Consider the following 21,770-nt stretch of genomic DNA (forward strand, 5'->3'; position numbering starts at 1 on the left):
TATTCTGTGTAACTAGATCAACATCCTGACAGTTTGTAGATACTTAAACAATTCCAATGTGGCTTTGAGAGAAGTATGCCTGCAGAGCTGTTTTTGATTAGTACACTTGCAACAATAGGACCAATCGTAGGCTTAACTTACACTTCTAATTTCATTGTCCCGTAACGATGTGTTTCACGAGTCCACAACGATGACAAATTTCACCTTGGAGTTGGTTACATACCCATATCTAGTTCACCAGTCAAGGATAATCGGTTTCCCCTGTAAGACTATTTACAGTATGTGCAGAGATTCCATTTTACTTTTTAGAATGTTTTAATAAGTATACACTTCACATTCAGACATAAACCATCCTACAACAACAATAGGAGAAATGCAATATTCTAAGAATCATACATCTACATACGTCTAACAATTTCAGACTTTCTTGATGAGTAGAGGTGTGTATATTTAAGTTCTTCAGATTTAATGAAGATGCGGTGGCAATCAAAAGATATTAAACCGTAAAACAGTCTTAACCCTTTCAAAGATGCATTCTCTAATTAAAAGATAAATCAGGCGCTTGGAGCACTTCTCTCGTGGGATTTTCCTAACCTTTAACCTTTTTAAAAAAACAAGGATACACTTTGTAGTCTTCAGTGGGATAGAGCAGACCCAGGTACAGCTCTCTCTGGTCTCCCAAAGATTTGCCCGCTGCTGAAATCTTTTCCTCCATTACACCTCAGGAGGGATTTTCGGCCACTCCTCTTTGCAAAACCTCAAAGTTTCAAGGCTATCGCTTAGCAACTCAAACTTTCAGCTCCCTCCACAGATTTTCTATGTGATTAAGGTTCGGAGTCTGACTAGAATTCTTTGTTAGTGTGGGCACTTACAAAATTGGCAAGGGGTCAAATAATTATATCCTTTACTGTATGCAACAGTGTTGCAAAGAATAGAGCAACGTGACTAAAAGCATTTGGAAGACACTTATAATATAATAATAATATATGATTATAATACAATCATTTCTATAACTTCACAGCCTGTGCTCTCTCTGGTCTCCCGCTGCTGAAATCTCCTCCACCACATCCAGAGAGGTGTGCACGGTGTAGTAAAACTTCAGCTCATTTTGAGTGGGCACACTGCGGATGTACAGCGGGTAGTTCTGGGAAAAGACACACAACGACGAACCCTTTAAAAGCATCACATTTTCACCACTTGCAGCAAATTGTAACCGCAGCCAAGAATGCTAATGTTGTTAGCTCTCTAACGTTAGCTGTTGAAGTGTTTCAACCTAATGGACCTTCAGGCATACAGAGAACGCTGACATTTGCTTAGAGAGAATCATAAGAAGAGGGAAAACATGTGTCAACATTAAAAACAGGCCACCGATAAACCTGGGGCATTTAACGACAGCAATCATTACCTCTTTTGCGATCACTGCTATGCACACCGCCATGTTGGTGTTCCTCCTCTGAGCTGTCAGACGCTGTCACGTGACAACGCTGCATTCAAACGCTGTTGGACAAGTGGCAATAGAGACGAATTACGACTGTTTTATAAGCCATGTAATACTTATACAACGTATTATTTGTCAATATGTTGTATTTGTATTGACCAAAAGTATTTCATGAACACATTTGGTCCAACTTTCTACTTTTTCCGACCTATTTAGAATGACCTCTCGCACGTACAACATTTATCAGAAGTCCCTGAATCCACCAGCTATCAAGCAACACTTTTGCAGTTACTCACAGTTGAACGCATTATTCGTTACGCTACCACACACATTCATAAGTCAAAGAAATACAATCCATTACGCTAAAATGAATGTAAAACCTAAATGAATTCCAATCAAAAACACATCCAAAACAATTGTTCTGCTGTGTATGCGTAAGCGTTGCGCTGATGACCCGCATGAAGGCAAACAAACCACTTCCTCGAAGTTGATCATGACTTTAGCAAGCTGCAGCACAGCAATGCGACTGATGTCTACTGTAACTCTGACTCTCTTCTATGCATTAATATGTTGCTCCGTCACAGAAAAGACATCAAATGTTTCATCTCCAAACATTATCATCATGCTCATGGATGACGTAAGTTATGTCCTGTTTTGTATGACTTTAGTTCATCATATCAGCAGCACAGTTTAGTTTGAGCAGTGAATCAGTTTGACAGCTCAGAACATGTTTCTCCGTCTCTTTCCTTCTCCCAGTCTTTGTCTTTGTCTGTTGGTTATGAGGAGTACCCTCTGTCACTGCACATGTCATTGAACATTGCAGCTTGCACAATGTTTATGTGTGTTTTATCTTTCTTGGTGTGAATGTATATAATCTTTCTTCTTTCCCTCTGCTCTTCAGATGGGGTGGGGGGACTTGGGGGTGTTTGGCCAGCCTTCTAAAGAGACCCCCAACCTGGATGCCATGGCTGCTCAAGGCATGCTGTTCCCAAATTTCTACACCGCAAACCCACTCTGTTCCCCATGTGAGTTAGCAGATACTGTTATAACAGAACCTTAACCGGCATTTCCTGTTTTGCAAGATTTTAGACTAATTTCCGTCTCTCATCAGCCTTCTGTCTCTACGTGTGTTCTTATTGTCACATCAATGAAACGTTGGAATAACAGCTAATTGATGAAAGTATCAACGTAACACTATTGACCCAACTCAGAACCACATTGCGTCGTTTAAATACAATATGCAAAACAGAGCACAGCATGATCGGTAGGTGTTGTCACATTACTGTTTGATCATCTCCATGCTTCACTGAAGGTCTCCATGTAAAATGCTATGGATTCAGAATAGAGTTTGTGTGCATTTAGTTCATGAGAACTTATAAAAACCTTGTGGACAAGGTAGTCAAGCTGAAGAGAAATGTGGAGGTACAGCAGTGATCAGTGTACATAATGGAGTTGAATCACAGCTATTCATAGCAGTTGATAAATAAAGGGTATTGTTAGTTACAGAAAACGTATTCTCACAATGATATTCTGTACAATCCATATATTTATTACTATAACAATAAAGTACAAATGTTATATTTGATTCAAGTATTCAACCAAATTTCTCCAATAGTTGGAGACATGATGTGACATTGGTGCAAAGAGTAAAGCACACATGACTATTCGTTTGCCAGTAATAAAAGCATTTGGAACACAGTTATAATGTAATTATAATAATACATAATAATAAAATAATTTCTCTAACTTTAACGACAGCCAGAGCTGCACTTCTCACCGGGAGGCTGCCTGTCAGAAACGGTTTCTACACCACGAATGCCCACTCCAGAAACGGTATAACCTCAATACGTCCTTACTGTGCAAATGATTCCTTGCTGGCTTTCTGATTACTCAGTCCATAATGTACAATGTGCAATAAAGTCGTGGAAAGTCTTGTACACTAAATATCTTTGACATTTCTTGTAGCATACACACCACAGGAGATAGTGGGAGGAATCTCTGAGGATGAGATTTTGATTCCCCAGATGCTGAAGAAAAAGGGCTATGTCAGCAAGATAGTTGGCAAATGGTGAGCTCTATGTCTTCCTGTAATCTTTGTTTCAGAGGTTGTGTTGATGACGACAGGTGATGGAGCCTGTGAATTAAATTTAAATAGAACATTATATTTGCATATTTTAGTCAATTAATTACAAATCATGTAAGATTACTGATAATTTTTACATTCCTCTTATTAAGGCCCCCATTGGCCTTCCTTTCTGTGTGGTATGAAGTTCTTTTGAGATAATTGATCACACACAATGTTATCTCTCTTTTGCTTTTGCTCTGCATGCACCACACACGTCTAATGTTACGTATTTTAAAAGCTCAACTTGTCTGTGTTAGATTACCAACCCGTCTCAAAGTTTCAATGCTCTGCAAAAGCTTATTTGCGTACTGCACTGAAGGCAGGCACTGCAATCAAATATAAATATAAGTATGTTGTGCTTTTGAAAAAGGTGTTTAGTAGCACAAGTACATTTGTACATTTGTAGTATTGGTCTGAATGTAAACATGCAGAATGATCCTTCAGTCACATTGATCTTACGGTGTGTGAGTGCACTTTGTTTGTCACTACAGGCATCTGGGCCACAGACCTCAGTACTTGCCTCTGGAGAATGGTTTTGACGAGTGGTTTGGTGCGCCGGACTGCCACTTTGGCCCTTACAACAGCAGCATCAGACCCAACATCCCTGTCTACAACAACTCTGAGATGCTTGGCAGGTAGAATCACACACAAGCACTCAGATATACATAACAGCAGACAGAAACAGAGCCTGAAAATCTATTAAAATCTTCTTTCCCCGGTGACTCAGTGGAATAGTTTGGCTGGCTGCTCCTCTGGATGAGTTGAGTGTCTCCCCTCCTCTTTCCTCTCTGTACCAGCTGTGCTTGTGTATTCCATTTTCCGCCCATTTGTTTTCCCCAAAACAGCCATATGTGTATTCAGGGTCATTGGAACTGGCAGCCGGGCGTGTTTTTCGCTTAGTCGTGGGTTTAATCAGCGCTGCATACCTGGGCCCTGGACAGACATACACACACACTCATAGAAATGTATACACACAGACACACACTTTCGCCCTCAAGAGACGGCAGGTTGCGTTGACTGTGTGCGAGGACACCTGGAGGAAGTGAAGCGTAAGAAAGAGAGATGCCTGTCACTGCTTCTCTGCTCGCCGCGCCACGCTTCAGCAACACCTCATAACAATTCCCTCTGCTCAGCTCTGCTGAGACGTCCCGAATATATCTTTTACGAAATCTGCTGCAAACACAGTCGGCAAGAGGGAAATTTGCCCCCATTGTCTTAATGATATGGCTTGCAGTAGTTCCGATCAATTGAGAGGGAGATTGAAAGCCCTGACAATACAATCAGGTCGTTGTGAAAGAATCATTTCATGCGGTTGAATAAGCAGAGGAGAAATTGAATGGTGTGGGGTCAGCACTTATTCAGATGGGATGATAAATAACTAATGATGAAGGCTTATTTAATAAATCATGTCAACCCACTTGTTTTCCAGATACTATGAGGAGTTTAAGATCGACAAGAAGACTGGAGAGTCCAACCTCACACAGATGTACTTGGTGGTAAGTTAAGGCTCACTTATCTCAGATGATACAACCCATTCAGTAGAGTGTTTCACAGTTTACCTTATAAAACAATTCATAGAAAAGAAGGAAATAGAATAAAATTGTATTGTCCACTAGAGTGGAAAATTGTCTTTTGCTCACCAAAACATAAAAAGCACAAAACATAAATCATCTATTCAACAAATCAAAAGCACAATTAAAGCCTGATTTTGGCCTTTGATTATTATGGTGCTTTTCAACCAGCAGAAGTGGATTGTTGAATAGACTGGATTGCGCACACTCGTCTTGATTATCTCTGCTGCCTACGTCAGTCCCTCCCGTTTAGTTCCTGAAGGGATCAAAAGCAGCGTGCAGAGACACCCTGCATGCTTGAAAGGTGTTCTCTGCCATCACAAGAGGAAGATCTGTCAAGTGGAGCTTTGTAAAGCTCAGATGATGTCTTTTGGTACTAGACTGGTTTCAGTAGCGTTGTTCTTGATGTGGCTGCTTGTTTGGAAAATGAAATAAAGGCCAAACATAGAATTTGTGTGTTGTAGGAATACAAGAAAGCGGTTACTTTTTTTGGACCAATTGACAGCAGTACTGAGAATTAAGCTACATTTGCCATCTGCACTGACAGTATTGTAACACTCTCTCACACCTCCCACCTCGACAGGAAGGTCTTGACTTCATAGTCCGTCAGACTGAGGCCCAGCGTCCCTTTTTCCTCTACTGGGCAGCGGACGCCACTCACGCCCCTGTCTATGCCTCCAAACGCTTCCTAGGGAAGAGCCAGCGAGGCCGGTACATTATATACTACCTTACTGTCTTTTTTGTTGTCCAAGAGCTGCATAAGGTTATAACTTAAATTAATTCACGTGGGGAATGATAAAAGCGGTGTTTGTCTGTGTTGTGTAGATATGGTGATGCAGTGATGGAGCTAGACTACAGCGTCGGTCAGATCCTGACATTGCTGCAGAGTCAGGGCATCGAAAACAATACCTTTGTCTTCTTCACATCAGACAACGGAGCTGCTCTGATATCTTGTCCAAACGAAGGTGGGCACTAAACTCAACTCAATGCTAAACTGACTCACACACACACACACTCGGATTTTTGTTTGTGAAACTAAGTTAGTGAATTTTTGTCCAAGACACATTTTCTGCACTGAACGTGTGTAATTTGAGTTTTTGCGCGTCTGATTCCTGAGGCGGGAGCAACGGGCCGTTCCTCTGCGGGAAGGAGACCACCTTTGAAGGGGGCATGAGGGAGCCAGCCATTGCCTGGTGGCCTGGACACATCAAAGGAGGCACGGTGAGAATACCCCTGTGATTTAAAGCTTTTACCAAATAAAGCCTCCACAAGAAAGTCCAAGACGATCATTCACTTAATCCCTACCATCTTCTTTAGAGACTAGACTAGACCCAGGATCCCGAGCCGAGTTTTTCCCCAAGCTCCTTAATGTTCTGCCTATCAACAGGTACCAGGAGCTGAAATGTTGTCTATTAAGCTGCAGGGGATGTACAGGGCTGCAAAACAGGGTTGAGAGTAAAGGAAAAATGATTTCACTAATCCTCTCTTTTGAATGATTGTTGCTTTTTGTTTCATTTGTGTATCGTTTACCACTTTAACATGTGCACACACTGACCCAGTGGCGCTGTAACCAGTTGAATATGTTCAACTTCTATCGAGGGATTGAACCCCAGAAATAGTAAAGATAAACTGTGGGATTGCGGCCACAAAGTGTGTGGGCGCTTTTTCCACTGTTTCCTCAAATATTTTTTGGCTGGAATTAATGCTCCAAACTCTCTCTTTCCTCCCTCCCCCTCCCCAATTTAACCCCCCACCCACACCGTGATCCTCTAAGCCTGTGCGTTCTGCAAATGACTTTTAATTGTATTAGGGGCAGCTGTGACACGGGGCTGTGACGCAGAGGGATTTGGTGGAGGAGCGAGCGGAGGCTGCAGCCTGCAGTAAGCCTTGCCCCTGGCTCATCTCACAGGGGTGTGCTGGGGCCTGATAGCACAGCAGAGTAGCGAGGGAGAGGGGGATTGGGAGCGTCTTAAGCGGCTAATCTGTTTGTGTGTTTGCTGAGGTTGGATTGAGCCGTAATGAGGACTTCAGTATCTGAATATGCCAGGCGCTCAGGATAAAGGAACGGGAGGGGTTTGGGGGGGGGGGGGGGGGTGCAAGGAAGAAGTAAAAGAGGTGGCTGGTGTAGAAAAGAGAGAAGGAAGAGTGCTAAAGACGCTGGCACTGCCAGGAATGTTGCTGTATTCGCGGGGCTTTGCTGCACCTGTGCCACTTAATAATTGACCAGTGTGTCTGTGTGTGCGTGTGCAAATGTGGAGATCATGTCTCTGTCATTTTTGTTTCATTCTACATGCCTGCATATATACAGTGTGTATATATATATATATATATATATACTGTATATATGCATGCTTTTGTATGTGCTTTTGTATGTGTCACAGATTTTGTGGTGAGAACGAGGGGTCAGTACTAGCTCTCTGGGGTTGTGATGACAAAGCTGCTTTGTTGGAGCTACTGTACTCTACAGCTCTGGATTCATCACTCTGGAAAGGAGGACAGACCAGGCCTAGGGTTGCCCCCTCTCTTGTTTTGTGGTCTTCCGAAATCTCTGCCGATCTGTGTATTGAAAAGTCCATAAGCTCTTTGAGCAAAATGCTGCAGACAACAAACAGTCATGCAGGCCTTTGCTAGGGGGCAATTCCAGCAGGTTTACTGTAGTGACTGAGAACAGATGCATCTTTACAGTGTCAAGATGAGGAGACATGTCTTTTTGGGGGTTGGGGGCTTGTGATAGAGAGACAACTTCATCCTAAATGGACAAAAAGCCGTTTATCTGTGAATGCATCTGAGTGATGAAACTCGTTAATTTAACTGACTTGTGTGAATGTGCTGGAAATCGTTTGCCATTCTCTCATATTTAGGAGGATAGCTGGATGTGTACTGGAATGGAGGAGCATGGCCGGTCTGAAGCAGGTGCAGATTCAGCATTCTCCCAGTGCCTGAGGGGCCCGGATGATGAGGGGTGGCGGATGTAGGAACAAAGATTGGGAGGCGGGTGGGGTGTCGGCCCCACTACGTTGTCGAGGGTCACAATCCCTTTTGTTGTGTTTTTTTATCAGGCCGCAGGCACACAGGCAGAATGGCAGGGACAAGGATAGAAGAACCGCCTCCTCAGATAGCCAACATCACCACTCACAACACAGAGAGAAATGCAAGAAAAAGAATGTGACATTAATAGAGAGGAATGAGTCAGTCAGGGAAAAAAAGGGTGAAGAAAGAGTGAAGTTCAGTGTGGACTGCAAAAGGGGGCAGAGCCAATGACGGACAGAATTAAAAGATGCCAACTCCTTAGATAAATTCCTCTGTCAGAGCAGTCTGAGTCCGAAAGTTTTGCTTTTGTGGTCATGCAAGTTATTACTAAGTAAATGTCAGTTTTGCCTTTTCTTGTGTCCTTTTGTCCTGTCTTCTTTCAATGGTTTGTGTGTGTCTGTGTGAGGGGGGACTTAAAAAAAAGAAAAATGAAGTGAAGGACTAAATCTGTGTGTGTGTGAGCGAAAGAGAGAGGGTGAGTGTCTGGATGTGCAGATAGATCATGGAATGCATTGCAAAGCCTTTTCTGTGGCTGGTTCTGTGGATACAGAAGAAAGGGGAATTCATTTCAGTGCTAAGGAGCTTGTGTGAGTGTGTGTGTGTGAGTGTGTGTGAGTGTGTGTGCGTGTGTGTGAGTGTGTGTGAGTGTGTGTGTGTGTGTGTGTGTGTGTGTGTGTGTGTGTCTATATGTGTGCTGGCTGCCGATAGGAGCACAGCGGCACATGGCGGTGCAGCTGCAGAGGCCTGATAGCGCTATCTGATTGTGAGCGTGCCGTCTCCCTCTAAGGCTCGCTCAGGAGAGAATGGAAGGGAAGATCAAGGATGACAACGAAGAAATGTCACTTTATCTGAAAATAGTTCAAAGTTTATAAATAAAATAAAGCTTTTCACTGGGACTGGGAGAAGGAGATAAAACAGCAGCTCGCTCCATCTCCAGCCGTCTGCTTGCCCGCGCCTCGTCCTCTCCCGACTTTCTCTCCTCTTTCTTTTCGCTCCTCCTTTTTCCCTTTTCTCCCCCAAAAAACTAATTTAGAACGAGAGGCATTTTGCAGGCTCTATAATAAACCTGCAAGCAGAGATTAGAGAGGAGACTGAAGAAATGCACCTCTTTCCTACATGTGTACACAGAACTACACATACAAACATCCGATCATGACTATGCATTGTTGCCTCGTTCGCCGTCATAAAGAAAATGCAGCGTAAAAGAGCACGCTTTTGGTATTCCTGCACCATGAAACAGTTCTTACTTGATTTGTGAGTGTTATTATAAGTATTATTATTTCAACCAAGGACCAATGAGGACCAATTTATGTTTTAGTCCTTCAGAGGACATTTGGCCAGTCCTCATTTCTTCAAAGTTCTTCACTTTTTCTCAATCCTTACTCAACGGATGTGTGAAAGTGCTTGTCATAGCCCAGATAGTGATTGTGGATTTCAATCCCTTTGTCCTTTACCAGGTGTTGTGTAAAAACAACTTAACGAATTGAGTTCGAGGCGTTTACTTAAATTCAAGCAATAGTTTTATTTATCACAGAGATATTAGCCGAGCAGTTAAACGTGCACGGTCCTAACCGTTCCTCTCCGATTGAGAGCAACGTAAAAAGGCGCCTAGACACGGAAGCGCAGTAAGTTTTGTAGGTTCTCCTTAGAGGAGCCTATTGGTCAAAGTCAAGGTGCAGGCGGGATCGATTTTAGCAGAGCGACGGCCTGGTTGGAGCACTGAGCATATCCGCTCACACCGGCTCTCGTCCGGGATCCTCCTTCGATGCGTCATCAGTGTGTGTGTATGTTGTGAAAGCCTAACAGGCTCCAAAGTGTGTAATCTACGTTTTGCTATCCCAAGCTGTGGTACGTACTGTTCTCAGCTGGCAGTTTACTCCAAGATTCGATATCAGTGTATAGTTGCCCAAGCGTGTCCTTCAGAGTTACAGTTTTCTCATTCCTTTGTACAGGCGAGTGCTAGAGCGCCCCGCTTGGAGTTTTAAACCTTCATAACCTGTAACTCGCAACTCCGCGAATTAGCACATAAAGCTCTGATTAAATTTATTTACCTAACACAGGTGAATTTCCAGTTGGCCAATGTGATGGACCTGTTCACCACCAGTCTGGCTCTGGCCGGCATCAGCCCTCCTGATGACAGAGCCCTGGATGGTCTGGACTTGACACCAGTCCTGCTAAACCGCTCACACGCACTCCAAAGCAGGCGAGTATACTCGCACACTAGCTGTTGCTTTTAGGTGTTTGGGGCCTTTACTTTGGGGCCCAGATCCTCTTTTTATGTTCATGATCACATCCCTGACTGGGAGAGCAGTGTTATGACTTTTGCTCTAGTGTAATCAGCAGCATGCTGATGTTAGCGTTCACATTGTACACATTGTACACATTGTACAGCCCAAAGCACCACTGTGGATATGTACAGCCCCACAGAGCTGCTAGTATGGCTGGAGACTCCTAATCTTGTTGTTTCATGTAAGTTAATTTAATTAAAAAACGACGATGACTTGAATGATTTTTTAGGGAGTTAGAAACTTCATGTTGCTGGATGGTTAAAAAATTGCAAGAATGGGTAGAAAACAGTGAGAGTGCACTGAAGTGTAAGCATGCCAAGAGAAAATGTTTTTTTTTAAAGAGCAATACTTCTCCCCCTTCTCCCCCTCAACAGGCCGATCTTCTATTACCGTGGGAATGAGCTGATGGCTGTGAGACTTGGAGAATACAAGGCACACTACTGGACCTGGAGCAACTCATGGGAAGAGTTTAACAACGTAAGATTCCCCTGGAACACAGCAACTCTGTCCCCACTTTCTGTTTCCTCAGTTCTTGAATTGCACTGCTACATCCTCCCTCTTTGTCTCTCCTAATCTTACTCAGACACACAAACACATTCACTGTTGGTGTTATCTTGAAAATGGCTCATCAGTTGACTGCTGTGTACATCAGAGTGTAATGAATATTAATGAAGAACCCCCACATCAGTGAACTTACATCATTCATCAACCAGTTGACTTGTTTGTTCTGACTCCATGGAGATTTTCTTCCTCTCCATTTACATAGCGACATTCCCTGCTGTAGACTTGTTCTTTTGGCACCACGGAGCTCAAAAGGAAGAAAGATAGGCAGATGCCAGCAGTATCTCTCGGCCGTAATTACAACAACACGATGCTGATTAACTGCATCAGAAGAGATGTGAAATCTGACACTTGAGAAGCAGGATAGTGTGGTCCTTGTTTCTTTCTTCTGTCCATAAAACCATGCCCTCCTGTCCTCCTGTCCTCCCATCATGGCTCTGCTTTTCCTGTTTTCCAGTTTGTTTTATGCCCCATCGGTCGCTTAAATTGCTCTCTCCTTCAGGGCCGCTGAATCAATAGCAGCCTCCTTTATCAACTCATGTGAACTGAAGTGGAACTTCACAAATAATGGCGTCTGATTGCCTGTGAGTTGCCTATCGATTGGTGTGTGTCTGTATATGAGAGAGAGAGAGAGAGAGAGAGAGAGAGAGATAGGACGAGAGAAAACGTGTACATGAACGTTCGGTTGTCCATAGATGTCTGTGTGTGTTTTATGGAGTGACTGTTGAGCTCCTTCCAGGGAAAGTTAAATTCCCAATATGCTTTGTGTCATTATGGTTGAATCCTTAAACTGTCCATCTCATGTAACTCATAGTACATTTTATAAACATGAGAAATCTAAACAAACTGACTTATTGAGCTGTTTCACACGGTCAGACTACGCATGACATGTTTTGAAAATTAGCTTCAAAAGGACAGTATGTTTCAAGGTCCCTATTTAGGCCTTCACCTGCAGTAATGACCTGGATTATTGATCATTTCAAAATGATCTGGACCCTTAAAACTCCTATATAGGCTTCAATTTAATCTGTCTTGCAGCAGAAATACACAATCAATCCTCGTTTTACTGAAATAAAAGTAATGTTTTCCTGCTTGTACTTCAGCTTTGGTAATATTTTAAAATATATATATATATATATATATATATTTTTTTTTTACCTGGCCCATGGTAAGGAAATAAACAAGGGAAGATGTGTGTCTGTGAAGAAGAACAAAATTACAGGTTAATAGCCGAGAGACGTATCGCTCCGTCCTGGCTGTGTTCGGCTCAGCCATGAGGAAAATGAGAAATTTCACAGGCTTAAATGGCCCTCATCAAACTCTCTTGAGGCAGTGTTGTGATGTTAATATTGCAAAGTATAGTTTGTCGTGACTGTGGCTCCTTTGTATCTGGATTGCTGAGTAACCTCTGATACAATAGGAGCGTTGTGGCAGCAGGGATAGCTTTTTTAACGTTGTTGGATACTTCACAAAGTGATGAATAAAAAATGAAAAATGACTTTTTCCCCAGACCCCTGTTAGTCGGAACACTTGTTATGTCATCAATTTCTTCAGGAATTGTGTTGCAGGAATTGACATGAGATAGACTGTGCAGTAGCTCCTGCTCTAGATTGTAGCTCATAACATTAACACACCTTTGCTTGCTAAAAAGCACAGATTCACTGACTTTATGGCAAAAAGTTACAACGTACATTACTGAAGTTAGTTTGCAGAGAATCCATAGATGAACTGCAATTTTTACATGCATGTTGTCAAATCCATAAAGTAGAAAGTAAAAATATTAACAGTATATATATAGTTTTAAATACTCAGCCACAAGCTAAAGTTATTGTTCTTTCAAGTCATACTTTTACCTTTTTTGATCAAAAAGACCTTCTTTTTCCAAGATCCATCCTGTCACCACTGGATGCTCCTGCACCTTATCTTGTAATAGCGACTGCTCTGCTCCGGTTTGAAAGCAGCCGAGTTGTATCCATAGCATTAATGTCAGAGGAGATATGGAGTCCTTGCTGTTATGTCTTATGTACAAGAGACAGAGAGAGAGCAACACAGCAGGCCTTTCTGGCTGCTCCTCTGGGATTTGTTTTCATTTATTTCTGCATTTCTAAGCTTCTGTCTTCAGAAGACAGGACAAGTTTGGATCAGAGGAGGCTCTGCAGGGTGGGGGGCATCTACCCCTCTCGCTCTCTCGCTCTCTCTTCTTTATGTATTTCTGAGGTGCTCTGTTGAGCGATCTCAGAGGGGGGCAGCAACAGTGCCTTACAGATGAATGCATTCTCAATATTAGTTGTGCTCATCAAAAAGTGTGTGTTTGTGCTTGTTGAAGAAGGGGGCAGATCTCCAGGGGGCCCTGGAGGAGTGAGTGTGACTCAATCCGGCTGCGATCACTTGCCAGACTCACGAGAATGGAGTCGGGGAGCTGGAGCGAAGGCGTGGAGAGATGAAGGGGGGGAGGCAGTACAAGGAAGAAAAGTCTTCTATTTTGCCAGTTACTATGATGTACCAATATTAGCTGCACGAATAACACAACAGATTGGAAGACATGCCTATAGGCCATACTACAATGAGATTTAGCATTTAGCTCAGAGTAGCAGCCTGAATCTAGACATCCAGATCTCTTTAACTGACTTTAGATTTTTTTATTTCACAAGATATAACACTCAACTAAAACATCTAAAAACAAATATAGACCACTGAACGCAACCAAATCCGACACACACCATGGCAAAAAAAGGAAGGAAGTTAAAGAAAAGTCATTCATTACAGAGGGCAAAATAATATCCAGAATTGGTGAAGAAATGGGACATAAAGATATATATATATATAATTTTTTTTTCTTAGGTTTTACATATTTTGTATGAAAAGTAAACTTTCTTATCCTGTATAACTGACCTTAAATATAATGTTAGGTTGCTCTGAAGAGAAAGCCTGAGCTTTTGAGCAGAAACAGGGCTGTTCTTCTCGTTCCTATATGGTGGGTTGCACTCTTGTTCCAGCATACATACAGAAGACAGGGCCAAAGGGCTCAGGCTGAGTGGTGAAAGGTTCTTAGTGGTGTACAAATAAATCATAGCATGTAGAATAACATCAGATAATATAGAATCATGGAGAGAAAGAAAAGCTTCTCTCTGATCTGAAGGGTTCATTTGTTCCTCCTTACATGTCAGATTTGACTCTCTACAGCATACTGTATTATCAGTCACGAACCTAATTCATACTCTGCTTAAGTTACATTATAATAAATATACAAATATTGTACACATCTGTATTGTGCAATCGAGGCAACGTTTTTTTGTATTTTTGTGTCTTACAGGGCATCAACTTCTGTCCAGGTCAAGACGTCCCGGGTGTGACTACTCATGACCAGAAAGAGCACACACTGCAGCCGATCATTTTCCACCTGGGGAGGGATCCTGGGGAAAAGTACCCCATCAGGTTAATTCTCTGAAAACTTCAACCCTGATTACAGCTGATTTCCAGTAGGAGAGGAGAGGCAAAACAATTGAGAGCAGGGGGGAGAAGGGAGTCAACCAGGAGCAAATGAAGAGGTGCTAGAAAATGAACTGGAGAGGGGGGAGAATAGGAAAGCAGTCTGCCTGTTGATAGCGCTGAATGTGTATGAGATCAATGCTCAGTGGCATGAAAAAGAAGGCGTTGGATTGATCCGCTCAGCCGGAGCACACCTGATTACACCCTTTCTCTTTGTGATTGCAAACAGCTCCTTAAAGATCACTATCTGGCCCTCAACACTCCGGTGCACCGCTGCAGGTTAAAATTGTAAGATAAATTGTCCGGGTCTAAATTGAGAGCGAGTGCTGTTTAATGGAATTTTGTGTGTCTCTGCCTTCGCTCAAAGGAGAGTTAAGAATCGCAGAGAGGATGGAGTGACGCCATGGAACACAGACAGCCAAGGCTGAACTAAGATTAATACTAAATAAGGGTGCAAAGGCAGATGAGCGTTGTCTATTACTGCGTACCGTCAATGCAGAATATTGATGCAATCTTTTTGAAACTATGACGGAGGCTGACATCATGACTAATACATTAAGATAATCTCAACACGGCTTTGATGAGAGAATATTCTCTTGTGCTCAGTGTTCGCTTTGGCTCCGTCCTGCCATAAAACCTCGTAGATTGACCTTTCTTTTCTGCCTTCTGCAGCTCTGCCTCTCGCATTCTGCTCCGGCCTCATCTCCTCTTTGCCTCCTGCTCCAACTTCGTTCGGCTCTGTAGTGAGATTGGATGATAAAACATTAATGTTGTTTTTCAATTGCTCACCTTTTAGCCCTGCTATTCACTTGGAAGAATAAAAAAAAAAGAAGCAAAAAGCAATCAGTACGCAGCCATGTGTTGGGCTGAGTGCTAGATGTGCACCCACACACACAAACCAAATATGCCCACTCATTTTTCACCTCTGCAGTAGAGTTTGTTTACAAGGTCACCCCCCCCCCCCTCCCCCTCCACTAAACCCAACTGTATGACCTCTTCCCTGTTCTTCTTCTTTCTAATCAGCACTATACATTCCCCTTCCTCTCCAAACTTTTGTCTTACCTTTTCCACTTCTCTCTCTCCACCTCAACTCACTTCTCACCACTCAGCTGCTGTCCCTCTGCATCCACTGGGACCGTTCTCCTCCATCCTAGTTAAGTGTGTGTTTGTGTGTGTACACATGTGTATGTGTGCGTTTTGTCCGTGTGCTCCTCGGTCCCCCAGCTGGACCGGCTGCCTGGCCGTCATTAATCTCTGTCTACACCTAAAGAGCCACTTAAGATGATGTAGGGCCTGTCTGCACACATACCTTCACTACTGTCGCAGGATGTGATCTAGCAGAGAGCACACTCGCGCACACATACACAATCCCCAGTCCAGAACAGTCACCCATGGAAACAGTAGATCATAATTATGCAATCCAGGAGAGAACATGTACGAACAAAACTACAGAGGCCTAGACAAATTTGATTGGAGTTTGAGGTCCTGCGTTGATGGTCCGTCATTCCAGGATGAAGCACAAACCCAGCCAGGTCTGCACCAACCCAGAGTTTGGTTCCCCATTGGAGTCGTTCTAAGCCTTTTTGCTTCCTTCCACTTTGCCCTCCATGTCTGTGACCTAAGGCTGAGGTTAACACATCCTTCTTTTACACCACCTACCTCAGCTCTCGTCCCCAGAGCCCCGGCCGTCCAGAGTGTAGTCCCAGCTCCAACACTGCAGGCGGCCCTGCACAGTCTGGCCTCATCTGCTGCCTGCCACCAAGCTCTTGTGTCCCCAATCAATAGTCCTTACTGAAGTGCTCAATTTCCACCGGGGTGGAGAAGCTGGTGGAGGGGAGGGGTAGGCAGGACAGATGTATTTGATTGTCTCCTCAATTCCCCCACCTTCTGCCACTGTGTGTGTGTGTGTGTGTGTGTGTGTGTGTGTGTGTGTGTGTGTGTGTGTGTGTGTGTGTGTTCCAGCAATAGTGTTATGAATCAGTAATCAGAGTGGTGACACACCTGAGCAATGCCCCCATCCCCCGTGGGTGCCATACATTATAAATCAAAAGACTCCATTTGCATAGAGCCTGCTTATTATTCCAGATTTTTGTCTCTAGACCAGTAAGCTAAGGGTTATAATCATGATAATGAGCCGTGCTGACTGTGGGCTTTTTGTTATTTGTTTGCAGCGGGGGCATAAACAAATGATATTATTAGTTTTTGATTTAGAGGTCTGCAGTGTGAGATTTTGAGCGCATAGACAAAACAAAAGAAAACGTAATGTTTCGCGCAAGTTTCTCATTGCATGGCATGCTTTGCTTGCAGACTTGTGTGGGCAATGGAATACTTACAGCAGTCTGATAAATCTCCCTTACATTTACTTCTGTTAAGTTGTTTCGTCACTTATCACAAACTGAATCTCTGCAATCAGTAGCGGGCGCAGATAGGAGGGGAATGAAATATCCCTCTTGCTGATCGAGATCGGGCAAAAGCAGAATTTGCTTTTAGATAGCTGAAGCAATTTTATCTGAATGTCTTGATTTGCAACCGAGGGGAGTAATCCAGCCAGGGTCACAATGCGTAGATAGTTAGCTCATGACGAAAAAAGGCACCAGGAGAGAGACTAATTGCAGCCGGTGCCCTACCAGTCGAGTAATTGTAGGGGAAAGTAAAGAGTATCGAGGAAAGGAGCAGGTGCTAGCTGATGGAGAAAGCCTTGCTGCCCTGTGGGAGATCTAAGAGGGGGGGGGTAGGTGTGAGCTGGACAGGGCCTGGGGTTATTACTCTAATTGACACTTCACCTCACACACATGCACATGTTCCCCAGGGGCCAATCAGAAGGCTGGGTTTGCAGTGGAGGGAGGATGGAAGGCTGGCACAGGTGCTGCCGGCGAGTGTATCAGGGGTGTAATTGCACTGCTGATATTTGTCTATCTGTGTGTCACGCCACCAGACGTCCACTCCCCCAACACACACACACACGAGCACACATAGCCCATTAACCCTACAGGTCCTATTGAGAGCAGCGTTCCTTTGAAAGCCTTCGGGGCCCCTGTGTTTTACACACTGAATATAATAATGCACAGAGGTGCTCGGGCTCACTGGTGTCCAACAGCAGTAATTGAGAGACAGGGGATGGGATAGAGGTTACAGTTCACCCTGCTGAGGGTGCCTGAGTGGACAGCCTGTGTGTTTGACTGTTCATGTTTCTGTCGTTGAAAGCTACATAATTTTCCCTCTCTGATATAATGATTAAAGCTTGGACTGGATGCATGTGCGCAGTGCATTTACTACAATACTTAATGCTGAAGAGAATAAGGAAGGGTGTGTGTCTATTTACATTTAAAACTCACTTAGTGCTGTTGATGGTAAAGCCATTGTTTCACTTGTTTGTTAAAAAAATGGTGGATTAATTGATTGACAGAAAAATAATCAACTGTTTCCAAAAATAATTGTCAATTATTAGATTTTTTTAAAGGGCCAAACATCCGTTGGTTACTTCATTCTTAAATGTCAGGATTTTGCTGCCTGTCTTTGTCATTTATCATTTTAAATTGAAAATCTGACTTTTGGTCCGACGAAACAAGATATCTGAAGATGAAAATTGGGATGGACTTTTTTCCACCTTTGTATTTTTTATTTAGATTGATCCATAAATGTAAATAATAAAATTGTCAAACAATGGACGATGAAACTTGTTACTTGTTGTAGCCTTACTGACGCTGTGCATTGTGTGTTTGCAGTGTTTTGACTAAGGAGTACCAGGATGTGCTGAGCGGGATCTCTCCAGTAGTGGAGCAGCATAAGAAGACTCTGGTGCCGGGTGTTCCCCAGCTCAACATGTGTGACGTTGCGGTGATGGTGAGATTTACATAACATAAATATCATAAAGCACTTTATTCTTGAAATTGGAAAAATGAATAATTATGTTGTGAAAAGAGGGTTTGTTGCACGTGTCGCATGAACTATTTTCCCAATTAATCCAGAGGCAGTGGACCAAAGCCAGTTGGGTTTTCACAGCAGATACTCTACGTTTCTTTTGGGCCAGCCACCTTAGCGCTCTGTTCTCTCCATCACACTTGTACATCAGATAAATTGATACATAATATAAATTGATAAAGCCTTTTTAATAACTGAGAATCAATAAAAGTCTCTGAAAATAAATATTTTCTAAGTTTCTATCTGTTTTCAGTCTGCTTTGAGCCTGCAGAATATTAATGGTCCACTTTAACAGATTTAGCTATATATATCTTTTTATTTTTTTATTTAATGTTTGTTTATCATTGTTACTAACTTGCTCCAAAATGTGTATTATGTTTGGCAGAATCATACATTATCACCTACATATGGTCATTTTCTCCTCGATTGTGTTTGTGTCATACTTTTGTGAGGAAAAAAACAACAATCTAATTTAGGATTATTTAAAGGAGCTAAATTGAACACTGGCTTTGTCAACCAGAAGCACCGCAGATTGGGAGCTTCAATGTTGTGGATTAATGTGTGGCATCGTACTGCCCCCTAGTGGTGAATACAATGAGCCCAATTTTAAATAGCGTTAGAATACATTGTGTTTGGCTGTAATATAATATCTTATGTCTTATCCTGTGTCATGCTAATATGGATCTTTTGACTTTTTTTATAATATCTTTTGACTCAAGCTCTATCCACAAATTCAACTGAACTAAAATCTTACAAGTTTAATATTCACCTACCAACCTAGCCTGTAATAGCGCCACTCAATGATGAACTGATTGTTTTATTAATACATTCTGCTAAATATAATGCAAATACATGAAGTTTTACTTTGTATAACTAATATCTTTGATAACATCATAATGTTGTTCTAATGTGATGGCCGCTCTCTGTTACAGAATTGGGCCCCTGCAGGCTGTGAGAAGTTAGGAAAGTGTTTGAAAGTGCCCAAGTCTGAGCCCTGGAAGTGTGACTGGCCACACTGAGACAAAGAGGAACCAAAACCTAAAGATGTGCCTTTCTACGGAGCTACAAACAACCGATTATTTAAAACAATGTGTCTTTAAATTCTTTGTAAAATGGGCCATGTGCTACGCTAAAAAGAAGGACATGGTAAAGTGAAGGGAATAATGTTGGTACAACTACATCATATTAATTATGCAAATAGCTTTTTAAATTTGTGATTTTAATGAGCCAACACAAGTTTTACCTGTTGTGGAAGTCAGTACTCATTTTAATGGTGTAGAGCAGATAGGGATGTATTTATTTTGATCATGCCTAATGTAATGAATTATACCATGTTGGATTTTTAGATTAGTTTTGTATCCTTCTTACATGCATACTGCAAAACATGTTTTTAATAAAAAAAAAATCTATTTTGAATACATTGTATCATGACTATTATTGGAACTGTTAACAAAACTCTCTCTATTCAGTTTGACAGGTTACTAGCCCTGATGGAGATTATTCTGGATCTGTGAGTTGTCGTCTTGTTCATCTGTTTCAGTAGATGTGCGAAGTAGCTGCTGGTGTGAAAATATTGCGCATATTCCTGCAACAGTCATTTCCTACAGCTAAAAGGAAATTGCTCATTTCAGGAAACAGAGTGAGCTGTGTTTTGCAAATGAAAACGTACCAACATGTCAGAGGATCAAAACAGAATGACAGCCATAGAGGTGGACGCTGCTTTTCTCAAATCCAAGAGGGGGATCCTGAAAGTAGCAGAGATGGTGAGACAAATCGCACATCTCCAAAAGTCTGACATTTTTTTTAGTTTCCAACAGAAGAAGTGAAAGAGCTAAGACGTGTCCTGTGCACGTTAGAAAGGGGAACAGATACAGTATACATGAGGCGATAACAAAGTAGCATCACAAATTAGCTTTAAACGTTAGTCAACAATGTTGTTAGAACTAGTTTTAAAAGGCTGAAAGAGCGACTGGGTTAAAAAATGTGATGTGGCAACATGTGCCGAGACTCAGTTGCTCTTTCGTATGAAGGAAGGCAATGAGTGAATCAGAGGAACTGATGTGTTGGTCTCTGCTGGAAGTTTAGTGAAAAAGCTCAACTCATGATATCACAGTTCAATAATTTCACAAGGTTTTAGAATTAAAATGTTCTGTCTGTGTCTCTTCTTTTGGCTTCAGGTGACTCTGTTTGTGGCATTCGTGTGTTTCACTGCAGCATCGAGACCAAAGTACATTACAGCCACAGTGTTGGAGTTTGTGATCACTTCACTTCTGCTGTTGCTGTACGTGTTCAAACTCAACAAAAGGCTGACCTTCTTCTTTTGGCCTCTCATTGTGAGTAATGTTTTACAGCACATACAAGTTTCAGCCTATTGTACAGGTTGCATTTTTCAAGTTTTTGTTCTGTTCTTCTCAGGATGTTTTTAATTCAGCGTTTGCAGCAGTCTACTTTATTGTATTGAGCCTGCTGGCGTTGACTACATACACTGTCACAGGCACACTGGTTGGAGGGGTGAGAAATATTTCTTTATTGCAATCTCAGTTGTGTGGCCCAGCTTTAAAATATATTGGGATTGTAGTTTTCCCCTAAAAGCTGTCAAATATCGAAACATTGATTTTACATGTGCTGTAACCAAACAATATCAAGTTTGAAGATTCAGCTTTTCTCTATCTCTATCTCTATCACACACACACACACACACACACACACACACACACACACACACACACACACACACACACACACACACACACACACACACACACGCACACACTGTTGTCGATATGTAGTGTTGTGCATTTATTTTTAAACCTGTTCTTTATTTGCAGATAGTTGGTTTTATATCAGCTGGGCTGCTGTGTGTGGACTGCTTCATGCTTTTCAAGAACATCACATTCAACAAGCTGAGAAGCGAAATTCAGAGGCAAGAAAACCAATGAATTAATCAATTACAGTAAAGTAATAGTATGCTATGTGAGCATTAACAAGCTCAAAGCTTCTACTGATTACTTTCACTTTTACTTCATGATTCAAAGCTTGTACCAGGTTTCAGCATATTATGATTCCAGTTGTAATAGTTAAAATTGATAATGCGACTTGTTTCTGAAATATGTTTTTCAATATGTTTTAATTGACACAAATGTAATGAAATATCAATATCAATAAACACTTTTCCTTTGCCTTGTGACACCATGAGTTGAATATTTCCACTGAGTGGCTCAGGATTGTGTTGCATGCAGCTGGGGGGCATCGCATTTCACATCTGGAGAAAGCAGATGTTGCGCTTTTTCGGAGCTCGCGCTGCGTTTCCGCGCTGTCATTGTTTCCGTTTCCACCAACGAGAAGCC

General features: G+C 42.3%; 2 protein-coding genes across 4 annotated transcripts; both read left to right on the forward strand.

Annotated features, from left to right (window-relative positions):
- The first annotated feature begins 1,794 nt into the window (after positions 1-1,794).
- On the forward strand, positions 1,795-19,854 carry galns (galactosamine (N-acetyl)-6-sulfatase). 3 transcript variants are annotated; one of them, XM_079164673.1, is made up of 14 exons: positions 1,795-2,075; positions 2,340-2,463; positions 3,197-3,271; positions 3,404-3,506; positions 4,055-4,198; positions 4,993-5,059; positions 5,718-5,845; positions 5,960-6,099; positions 6,252-6,355; positions 10,225-10,367; positions 10,827-10,929; positions 14,327-14,448; positions 18,228-18,345; positions 19,356-19,854. In XM_079164673.1, exons 1-14 carry the CDS (start codon positions 1,869-1,871, stop codon positions 19,440-19,442), a joined length of 1,665 nt encoding a protein of 554 aa, XP_079020799.1. In that variant the 5' UTR covers positions 1,795-1,868; the 3' UTR covers positions 19,443-19,854. The 3 variants fall into 3 exon arrangements, with proteins under 3 accessions (XP_079020799.1, XP_079020800.1, XP_079020801.1); XM_079164674.1 differs by having other exon boundaries at positions 3,201-3,271; positions 19,356-19,852; XM_079164675.1 differs by lacking the exon at positions 1,795-2,075 and having other exon boundaries at positions 2,408-2,463; positions 3,201-3,271; positions 19,356-19,853.
- A 194-nt stretch (positions 19,855-20,048) lies between these two features.
- On the forward strand, positions 20,049-21,581 carry cklf (chemokine like factor). Its single transcript, XM_079160174.1, has 4 exons — positions 20,049-20,186; positions 20,601-20,756; positions 20,839-20,934; positions 21,252-21,581. Exons 1-4 carry the CDS (start codon positions 20,097-20,099, stop codon positions 21,360-21,362), a joined length of 453 nt encoding a protein of 150 aa, XP_079016300.1. The 5' UTR covers positions 20,049-20,096; the 3' UTR covers positions 21,363-21,581.
- Positions 21,582-21,770: the final 189 nt, after the last annotated feature.

Source organism: Pholis gunnellus, assembly GCF_910591455.1.
Source record: "Pholis gunnellus genome assembly, chromosome: 1".
NCBI lineage: Eukaryota > Metazoa > Chordata > Actinopteri > Perciformes > Pholidae > Pholis > Pholis gunnellus.

Bases quoted from the DNA above. Each gene is read 5' to 3' on its own strand.
- galns (XM_079164673.1), top strand. From the start codon at position 1,869: ATGCGTAAGCGTTGCGCTGATGACCCGCATGAAGGCAAACAAACCACT. The intron at 2,076-2,339 runs GTAAGTTATGTC...TCTGCTCTTCAG, and splicing joins TCATCATGCTCATGGATGAC to ATGGGGTGGGGGGACTTGGG. The intron at 3,507-4,054 runs GTGAGCTCTATG...TTGTCACTACAG, and splicing joins AGCAAGATAGTTGGCAAATG to GCATCTGGGCCACAGACCTC.
- cklf (XM_079160174.1), top strand. From the start codon at position 20,097: ATGTCAGAGGATCAAAACAGAATGACAGCCATAGAGGTGGACGCTGCT. The intron at 20,187-20,600 runs GTGAGACAAATC...TTTTGGCTTCAG, and splicing joins TCCTGAAAGTAGCAGAGATG to GTGACTCTGTTTGTGGCATT. The intron at 20,757-20,838 runs GTGAGTAATGTT...TGTTCTTCTCAG, and splicing joins TCTTCTTTTGGCCTCTCATT to GATGTTTTTAATTCAGCGTT.